At 27.5% G+C, this 11,520-nt stretch overlaps 1 protein-coding gene across 1 annotated transcript; it reads right to left on the bottom strand.

Moving 5' to 3' along the window:
* Positions 1–104: 104 nt before the first annotated feature.
* On the bottom strand, positions 105–11,417 carry LOC130666023 (facilitated trehalose transporter Tret1-2 homolog). The gene is made up of 5 exons (XM_057466661.1): positions 11,210–11,417; positions 10,315–10,368; positions 6,286–6,421; positions 5,898–6,217; positions 105–5,830 (listed from the first exon to the last, which is right to left on the bottom strand). Exons 1-5 carry the CDS (start codon positions 11,234–11,236, stop codon positions 4,883–4,885), a joined length of 1,485 nt encoding a protein of 494 aa, XP_057322644.1. The 5' UTR covers positions 11,237–11,417; the 3' UTR covers positions 105–4,882.
* Positions 11,418–11,520: the final 103 nt, after the last annotated feature.

The raw sequence follows: 11,520 nt of genomic DNA on the forward strand, positions 1-11,520 counted from the left end.
TTATAAACTTGATCAAATAAAACTATATTTTGAAAATAAAAAACTGAAAATTTTGAAAGCACTTACGAAAGTTATTTTTCACTTTATTAATTAATAAGATTTATTAAAAATTGTTGATTGTTGATTAAAAATAATATTAATAATTTTTTTTAATTTCATATTATCTATTTGTTGTACATTATTATTTTATTATTTAATTAACACAACTGTTGTCATAGTTTATTTATTATAAGAAAATTTAAATAATAAAAATTATTATAAATATTATAAATTACTAGCGAGTCATTTTGTTTATTTTAAGCTGCTTCATCATATATATATATAAATATATAGGTATAATTAATAAGATAAAAGATAAAAATACGAACACATTCGTGACACAAGTCCTTGGTAAGGAATCCTTGGCCTTGGGTAGGTATAAAAATACGACAGGGCCGAAAGTACGTGGTGGCGGTGGTGATTGTGGTGATAATGATGATGATGATGACGAGGGGAGGTTTAAAAAAAGGCTGAGGTGACTATTAAAAGAGCAGCCAAAAAACGAAGACGATTGAGTAGTCTGCTGATTGGGTTGTCTGTGGCTGGTGGTTGCTTATGAATATGTACATTGAGTACTTAATCATATTTCGTCGACAGATTGCGTGTCTCGGATCTCCAGTGTAGCCGATGAATATTTTTAGGCAACAGCTGTCTCACGTTAATCACCAGAGTTTGCTGGATATCGAGTTGGTCAGGTGTCCAACCAACAAAAAAACTCAATCGACTGTCTACTAGTAGGTTTATTTTAGATTTTTATAATATCGATATATATGTAGGGGAGGGTGGGGCAGAGCGGCCCCCCTGAAATTTTGACCAAAAAAAATTTTTTTTTTTTTTCGACTAATTACTATAAATCCGATATGTTTGCGCATTTTTACCCCTACGCATGACATTTGGGGCAAAATGGACAAGCCCAAAATTTTGAAAAAGTGATTTTTTCATATTTTTATCGTCAAATTAAAAAAAAATTATTATAATTCCACATTTCTAGCCCTACGCATAACACCTGGGGCAAAATGGACCAGCCGAAACTTCCAAAAAAATTATTTTTTCATATTTTTCGGCCGTTTCTTTATGTAAGAGGCAAATTTGGTCACTACAAATTTATAAAAATTAAATTTTTTTTTTTAGTTGATAAATTTTTGAAATAAAGTAAAATTATAGAATTGATTTTTTTTTTTATTAAATAACAATTAGTAATTAAGGTAATCGAGAGTAAACGATTTTTTACGCTTTAAAAAATTTTTTTTGAGTAATATAAAACCAAAAATAGTTGTCAAGAGAAAGAAATACATTCTTAATGATGAAAACAATTTAAAAAACAAAAAAAACGACAAAAAAAATTTTTTTATCACTTTTTGAAGGGGGGCCGCTCTGCCCCACAAAAAAAAAAAAAAAATTTTTTCAGAATTTTGGCAAAATGTCCATAAATTTGTTCGAAGTAGGACAAAAGTAAAGTGATCTTATGGTTGAAAGCCACAAAAAATAATAATTGGCTTAGGGGGGCCGCTCTGCCCCACCCTCCCCTATGTATATTAGACTGATTCAAAAAAATCGACTAATTTTTTTTTCATTCATTATATCGAAAATATTGTTGGGAATGACGAAAAAAAAATACTGTGAAAGTTTGAGCTCTTAATATTAATATTAACAACTGCCGCATCGCAATTTTCTATTTCCCGTTTAAATAACATGGGAAAATTTATTTTTTAAGCTTTGGAATTTTGTAGCTCACGGTGGGACCAATACTTTTGAATGTTCAAGACATATTTTTATGGGAAATTTGACGCTCTACAAAAAAGGTCTCTTATAATTTTTCGATATTTTTATTTTTTCAAAAGTAATTCGAAGTTAAAGTTAGATTGACGATAAATTTTTACATTTTTTTAAATTTTTGACGCAACCATCAACTTTATCCGAAAATTTTAAAGGACATTTTTTGTAGAGAATTTTATTACCTACAACTTATCCCGGAGAAAATTTTCGATATTTCTCATAAGTCGTAAGTTATTCGCAATTAACTGAAAATTTAATATAATTAATTTTAAGCAACAAAATTTAAATTATTTAAGAAAATTTTCAGTTAATTGCGAATAAGTTACGACTTATGAGAAATATGGAAAATTTTCTCTGAGATAAGTTGTAGGTAATAAAATGCTCTACAAAAAATGTCCTTTAAAATTTTCGGATAAAGTTGATGGTTGCGTCAAAAAATTTCAAAAATGTGAAAATTTATCGTCAATCTAACTTTAACTTCGAATTACTTTTGGAGAAATAAAAATATCGAAAAATTATAAGAGACCTTTTTTGTAGAGCGTCGAATTTCCCATAAGAATATGTTTTGAACATTTAAAAGTATTGGTCCCACCGTGAGCGACAAAATTCCAAAGCTTAAAACATAAATTTTCCCATGTTATTTAAACGGGAAATAGGAAATTGCGATGCGGCAGTTGTTAATATTAATATTAAGAGCTCAAACTTTCACAGTATTTTTTTTTCGTCATTTCCAACAATATTTTCGATACAATAAAGAAAAAAAAAAATTCATCGATTTATTTGAATCAGTCTAATGTATATGTATGTATGTATGGGTATTTATATGGAAGGCTGGTAAATTTATTTAGCATACGGTAAAAAAAAGCCCTGATGAATAATTTTAAAAGCTCGGTGATAATTTATCGCGACTCAAAATACGAAATAAATATTTTTAGTCGCTGAGTGTTAATTTAAATAATTAAATAATTATCTGGGCTTGATGATAAAACAGCCGGGCGGAAAATAATCTAGACCAAAAGCCCGCTGAGCAAAATCTGTGGGTCAGAGTTGAGATATTTTTTGAGTCGTACGGAGGTGAAAGTTTATTTTAAATAACAAATAATTATAAAATCATCCACCCCCGGTAAACTTTTAAAGTTACATTAAAAAATTAAAGGGACATTTTTTCGATAATTACTTGGGCTAAAAAAAATATATCAAGGAACGAAGTGATAAATTTAAAATTTTAAAAGTTACGATTATTTTTAAATAAAATACAAATAAATAAATAATTTAAATATTTTTTATGTTTTTAATTTAATTATCTACAAATTTATCTAGCATATATATGATCGATAATAATCACATATTTTCAGTCCGTTAAAATTAACAATTAATTTAATAAAATAATTTTTTTCACGGCTAATTTTATTTTATTTCAGCGGCCATTTGAAATCATATTTAAGGGCTTCAATTTTTTTTTATTCATTAATTTCAGACTCAGGCCCATTTTACCTCAAAGTCATTTTTTATAATTTTCAAAAAATTTTTAGTTCGTTAAAATTGACAATTAATTTCAGTCCGAGCCGACTTTTAAAATTTTAATTAAGGGCTTAGATTTTTTTGTTCTAAATAATGTTTGTGTAAAAAAAAATTTGTTTGAAAATAATGCAGTCTTTTAAGTATCGGAGTGACAAATATTGAGTTTATTTTTAAAATTGTTCAGTCAAACCCAAAAATATAAAAATATTTATCGGAATAGAGAGCCGTCAATTTGAGCGGGAAAATTTTAATACCGGGAATTTTTGAATAAAGTCCAAAAAATACATTTATTTTTTTTTAATCACTACTTTAATAATTTTATTTTATTAAGATAATAAAAATATATATAAAAGTATAAATAAATCGCAAATCTAAATATTTATTTGTCGTTTAAAATTCCGAAAAATAAAATTCAAAAATACTTGTCTATGTATCGGCAGTTTTAAATCTTAATATCAACTTGTTTACATTTCCTCGGGTTTTCCATCAAAGCTAACGATTTATTTTACTCTGAGAATCCGTCTAATTTCAATATTTATCCCCCTGATGACCAAAATTTTAAAAAACTAAAAAAAAAATTTTTCCTTCAAATTCAAAAATTTCCTTTTAAAAATTATTCCCGCGTTTTTTTAAATTTTCATAAAAACCAGAATCATCTGTCAAAAAAATAAAAAAAAAATATTTGATCATCAAAATTTCAAAAATTCCCTCTTAAAAATTATTCCCGCGTCTTTTTAAATTTTTATAAAAAATCAGAATCACCCGTAAAAAAAAAAATAGTTGGTCATCAAAGTTTCAAAAATTCCCTTTTAAAAATTATTCCCGCGTTTTTTTAAATTTTTATAAAAAATCAGAATCACCCGCCAAAAAAATAAAAATATTGGGTCATCAAAATTTCAAAAATTCCCTTTTAAAAATTATTCCCGCGTTTTTTTAAATTTTCATAAAAACCAGAATCCTGTCAAAAAAAAAAAAAAATATTTGATCGTCATCAAAATTTCAAAAATTCCCTTTTAAAAATTATTCCCGCGATTTTTTAAATTTCCATAGAAACCAGAATCACCCGTTAAAAAAAAAATATTTGGTCATCAAAGTTTCAAAAATTCCCTTTTAAAAAGTATTCCCGCGTTTTTATAAATTTTCATAAAAAATCAGAATCACCCGTCAAAAAAAAAAAAAAAAAAAAAATATTTGGTCATCAAAGTTTCAAAAATTCCCTTTTAAAAATTATTCCCGCGTATTTTTAAATTTTCATAAAAACCAGAATCCTGTCAAAAAAAAAAAAATATTCGATCGTCATCAAAGTTTCAAAAATTCCCTTTTAAAAATTATTCCCGCGTTTTTTTAAATTTTCATAAAAAATCAAAATCACCCGCCAAAAAAATAAAAATATTTGGTCATCAAAATTTCAAAAATTCCCTTTTAAAAATTATTCCCGCGTTTTTTTAAATTTTCATAAAAACCAGAATCACCCGTCAAAAAAAAAAAAAAAAATATTTGATCATCAAAATTTCAAAAATAAAATATTTGTCACCCCCATTTTCGCTCAAGCGCTCGTCATATCTTTCATCATCACCATTTTCTCTTTATTCCCAACCCCATTCATCTTCTTCCTCGAAAACAGTTCGTCAATCTCATTTAACGTCTTGCCTTTCGTCTCCGGCAGGCACATGAACACAAAAACGGTCCCCATCAGCGAAACAACCGCGAAAAACAAAAAGACCCCATGCCCGCCCATCGCCTTGTGCATATCCGGGTAGCACTTGACAATAACGAAACTAAAAGTGTAAGCCGAGCAGACAGTGAGACCCGAAAGTACGTCCTTGACCTTAGAGGGGAATATTTCGCCCACCATCGCGAACGGAAGCGTCAAGAACCCGATGGTGCTCATGAATATATAAGCGAGGATACAAATAGCCGGAATGAAACCGCGGTCGCCAATCGTATGCCCGCGGTCAGTTAAGAAGAGATAAACAGACAGTAGTCCCATGCAAACGGTCATCCCGACACCCGATATCACTGACGGTAACCGTCTTCCCCACTTCTTGGAGCCACATGCCACCAGAATCGAACCCGCGAGTCGGGTGATTCCGATCAGAATGGCGCCCAAATATGCGTTCATTTCAATTCCCGCCTCTTTGGTGATATCGACCGCGTAAAATACCACGACAAAGACACCAGAGAACTGCTGGAAGAAGAAGAAAGCCATCATGATAAAAAACGGCTTCAACGAACTGGTTTTCCCCAGATTTTTCATCAGCGAACGTTTCTCGGGCGCCAGCTGATTCCGCGGGCGGTTCAGTTCCTGCTCGATCAATGGCGTCGTGGGCTGATCCTTCGGCACTCCGCGGAACTTCTTCATCACCACGCGGGCCTCGTCGAGACGGTTTTTGTCCCTCAACCAGACCGGGGACTCTGGCAGCGAAACCAACATCATTATGATCGAAGCCGCGGGAAACAGGCCGCAGATCAAAGCAAGCAGTCTCCAATTGTCCTGAAAAATTATTACGGGGATCGAGTTATCGAGGATCTGCGGTGGGATTTAAGTGGTAAATTATTACCTGGAGAAAGTAACCGAATATGTAAACAAGAAGGACTCCTAGAGCAATGGCGATGCTGCTCCAAGTGACCATAACTCCTCGCCATAGGGGACCGGCTATTTCAGCGGTATAAACAGTAGCTGGAACGGAAGCTAAACCAGTCGCTACACCTGATATAACTCTTCCGACTACAAGTTTATCGTAATTCGTCGACATGTAGATTAGAAACCATCCAATCAGCGAGAAGGTCGATGTCACCATCAAGCTTAGTCGTCGTCCTCGGCGCATTATTAAACTAGACAACATACAACCTATTGGGGTACCAAGTGCCGCAGCGCTGGCTACAAAAATTATAAATATTCATACATATTTATTTATTGTCATTGATATTATTTTGTAATTTAGTTACCGATCCAAGACTCCTGGTCATCAGTTATTGGCAAATCGGTCGTCGGCGATCTCAGTGTGGGCAGAATTACGGCACTGTATCCTAGGCTCATAGCTGGGCCTAAGATTGTGAAATTCGCCAATATACTCATTGACATCTGAAATTTATTGACATTAATATTTTTTATTTTGACAGTTTTATTCACGAAAGTTTTGGTTGGATGTTTGAAGTTGGATAGCGCGTGAAGAATTGAGTTTAGGGAAAAATTTATGGAATACTTTTTTGTAGGAAATTTAATTCTGTATAAATTTGGTTTGATATATTTTTGTCGTATATGTGATATATAACATGGAAATTTGATTTTAAAGTCTGGGGTTTGTAAAAACAATAGATTTTTGAGTCGCTCGGTATTTTTTTGGTTTTGAATTTAAATTGTGGGTAAACTATCAAAAATATGACAAATTTATAAGAATACTTTTTTGTAGAAAATTAAATTCTCTATAAATTTTGTTTGAAACATTTTGTCGTATCTTTTATATTTAACATGAAAATTTTATTTCAAAGCGGGGGATTGTAGAAATAGTAGACTTTTGAGTCTCTCAGTAGTTTTTTGGTTTTGAATTTAAATTGTGGGTCAACTATCAAAAATATGACAAATTTATAAGAATACTTTTTTTTAGGAAATTAAATTCTCTATAAATTTTGTTCCAAACATTTTGTCGAATCTTTTATATTTAACATGGAAATTTGATTTGAAAGCAGGTGGTTTGTAGAAATAGTGCATTTTTGAGTCGCTTAGTCATTTTTTGGTTTTGAATTTAAATTGTGGGTCAACTATCAAAAATATGATAAATTCATAAGAATATTTTTTTGTAGGAAATTAAATTTTCTATAAATTTTGTTTGAAACATTTTGTCGTATCTTTTATATTTAACATGAAAATTTTATTTCAAAGCGGGGGATTGTAGAAATAGTAGACTTTTGAGTCTCTCAGTAGTTTTTTGGTTTTGAATTTAAATTGTGGGTCAACTATCAAAAATATGACAAATATATAAGAATACTTTTTTGTAGGAAATTAAATTTTCTATAAATTTGGTCTCTTATATTTTTGTGATATCTTTGATATATAACACACAAATGTGACTTTTAAGTACCGGGTTTGTAAAAATGGTAAAATAGAAATTCTCTCAGTATTTTTTTTGCTTTAAATTAAAAATATGACTAAACTATTAAAAATATGACAATTTTATATAAATACAATTTTATAGGAAATTAAATTCTCTATAAAAAAGTACTTGGCAACTTTGTACGTAGAATCGAAAGTTTAGACAGGATTTTAATTGAAAGTTAAGAGTAGAAAATTTATTAATATTTTTTTATTAATCATTTATTGAGTAGGTCTATAAAAGTAATAATTAGACATTTAATAAAATGACATTGAAAATCTATTTGGGATATTGTAAATTTATGGTCTGTAGAATTTTATTGACCAATAAAATGTATATAATTTAATCGAATTTATTTATTACCACGCAACAAATTATTATTTTTAGTTTAAAAAATAGAACGGAAGTAAGCTATCGATAATTATTTTTTTACTACCGGATGGATGGGCTTTTGACAATTTTTATGTTCATGGAACTAGATAAAATATAAAATAAAAAAGTCGTAATATACATATATATTTTTTTAGACATTTTTTTATACTTACTCCTAAATAATGAAAAATTTATTTTACTCACTTCAATGCTACAAAAATTAATTACTCGCTTAGTTACCCCCCCCCCCCCCCCAACCACCACATATTCATATAAAAGAATCCGAGGCAAAATTAGACATCATATTTGACACTAAAACATTTTTTTTTCATTTCGACTAGAATTTTTTTATTCCTCCCAAATTCAAAGCTGATCGACTTGCTCCCATTTTCCATATTTTGGAAAATTTTTAAACCGAAAAATATAATTTTTTGAAAAAAATCGTATCTTGTCATGTAAAAAAAAAAATTCAACATTTTTGGAACTTGAGTCAAAATTTGAATTTCCAGACCTCGGTTTTAAAAAGTTCTTATGAAAAAATCCAAAAATGTTCAAAATTTTGCAAAGAATTGTTTTTGTTTTTTAAACCTGCAGAATTTTCAAATTGAATTATTTTTACGTAAAACATTTAGAAAAAGCTCGAAAATTACTCAGAAAATTTTTTTTGACTCAAATATTTAAAATTTCAAAAATTATTAATTCAAAGTTCAAAATTTTCTCAAATTTTGAAGTTCACGATTATGAGCATTTTTCGATCATTTTTATACGAATTTTTTTTACACGAGTAAATATATATATATATATATATATATATATATATATATATATGTACTTGTGTCCAAAAATTCGTATATATATCATATATATTTGGCTTCAAAAAAGCAATAAAAATTTGAAATCTATTTTTAATAATTACTCATATGGAATTCGTACATATATATATACTTACGTATATATATATATATGCTAATTAATTTTAATTATCTCAGTATAACTTAATCTTCTAATTAAAATAAAAAAAAAAAGTAATCAAATCCTATTATAAAACTTATATAATTTTAACTGCCGTCACTTTTATATCCAAATAAATTCTTCATAAAAAACGATGACAATATTCTTAAAATAAATCTATATAAATAATAGCCCATTAATAACCTTCTCAAATAATTATCATAACCAAAATATATAGTTATTAATAAAAAAAAGTAATTAAAAAATAAATAAGTAAATGAATCGAGGCATTGGGTAATAAATCGCTAAAGTATTTGTATAATCCCTAAAAATGTTTATCAAAATTAACATTGAATTAAGATACAAGAAAACAACAGATATTTTTAAGAGGTCACGCGATAACTTTTTACAAAATAATATTATCAAATATATTGAACATAATATATATGTTTGCATAATGTTTTTAACCAAACATTGTCATAACAAATTGCCTGTTTCACTCTCGTAAATAAATGTTCGTCTATCGTTTATTCATATATATGTATATATATAATGAAACAAAGTGGGGGAAAAACATGGTTGATATAAAAATGTTGAACAAAACTGATATGATATACAAAAACCGGTTAAACAAGACAAGACTTAAGTAGTCTTACTCGGGAAACCGAGAAGACAACTTCCAATGAACATCATATCTCATTACAAAAGATTATTAATTTATATATATGCATATAAATAATATTGTACATTACGTAAATTTTTATTTTACTTATTTAACACCCTTTTAAAAAACTATTATGTTCAAAAATATGTCATAATATATATAATCATTTTAATGATATATTTATTATATATATCATCATATCTGTAATTTTGCGTCTTACTATATCATTATATATAAAAAAAAAAAATATATATTTAGTGTATTTTGGAGTCATACAATTTACATATATATTTTTCAAAATTATATATATGTTTATATAAGAATAGTGAGATAATGAATAAAAATTGGGCAGAATACAGTTTTTTGGAACAATTTGACATTTAAATGCAAATAACTAAAGAGCTTTCAGGAATTTTGGAAACTTTGTGAGAGATAATTTGTAGGAAATCAAAAGATCTACAAAAAAGGTCTTATAACTTTTTGTGATAAATTTTATAGTTTTGCCGGAATAGTCGAATAATAAAAAATTCATTATGAATTTCCTTATGAATTTGAATAACTTTTGGAAAAGTGAATTTATCAAAAAAAAATGAGAGATTTGATTTAGAGAGTTCAATTTCCGACGTATGTATGACCTTTTCGATACACTGATGCACTGATAGGTAAATTTCCAAATAAAAAAAAAATTTCCTTTGTTATTGAAACGGAAATTGGAAAATTTGGATTAGTGACTTAATATTAAGATTAAGGGCTCAAATTTTGACAGGACCTTTATATTTGTACCCTTGACCAAAATTTTGAGATCATTAATGAAAGAACAAATAGTCAGTTTTTTTGACACGGTCTTCTATATATATAAATATATATAGCTATATATATAAATAAAAATTCACTCACTTGATAAATTAACCCCCGTTTTTCTTGAACTTTTTTGTCTTCCATCGTTTCTCCCTAAAAAAAATTTTTTGAATGATAATTAATCGATTAATTCTCATTAATCCTTATCAGTGAAAAAAAAATACTGACTGATTATTAATCATTAATACACTAATTTGTACTAATGAGCATTACATAATAAGTTTGATAAAATTTTTCGTTAATAATTAATGCATTAATTAAAAAAAATTTCATTAATCATTAATTAGTTAATTTCCATTAATGATTAATCAGAAGATTTGATTAAAATTTGATTAAAAGTAAATTAATTCCTTATTATTACGAGCCGACATTTTACCAATTTTTTAATTAATTACTAATAATATCATTAATGCATAAATTTTCATTAATCATTAATTTTTATTAATGACTATCACTCAATTAATTTATGAAAAATTTGAATTAATAACTAATTAACAACTCCAAAAATTTTATTAATCATTAATTAGTTAATTTCCATTAATGATTAATTCAAAGATTTGATTAAAAGTTAATTAAAAGTTAATTAATTCCTCAATATTACGAGCCGACATTTCACTAATTTTTTAATTAATTACTAAAAATATAATTAATGATTAATGCATAAATTTTCATTAATAATTGATTTTTATTAATGACTATCACTCAATTAATTTATGAAAAATTTGAATTAATAATTAATTAACAACTCGAAAAATTTTATTAATCATTAATTAACCATTAATCATTAATGATTAATCAAAAAAATCGTTAATAATTTTTCCATGCCTAATAATTATATAATTACTTAAATAAAAATTTTAATTAACGATTCATTAATTAATTAAAAATTTTTAATTAATGAATTAATAGATTAATAAAAATATTCAATAATTACCTTAAGTTCGAAACTTTCTCCGTTCATTTTAAAAATTTGGATTAAAAAAATGATTTAAAAAAAAAATATATTCTTATATATTTATATATTTATATGAATGGTAAGTTAGGGTTTGAGACAAAGAGATGAGATTCGAACCGTACGAGATACAGTTAACGACTGATGAACACACAAATCCAAGGGGGAATATGGTCTACTGAGAAACGTTAACGATGGAAGCTGAGTTACTAATGTGAGATAACGAAATATTGTAATTAATTATTTCCCCGGTTATAATTATTCAGATAACACATATATGTAGTATACGTACT

The sequence above is a fragment of the Microplitis mediator genome, chromosome 3, assembly GCF_029852145.1.
Source record: "Microplitis mediator isolate UGA2020A chromosome 3, iyMicMedi2.1, whole genome shotgun sequence".
Classification (NCBI taxonomy): Eukaryota; Metazoa; Arthropoda; class Insecta; order Hymenoptera; family Braconidae; genus Microplitis; species Microplitis mediator.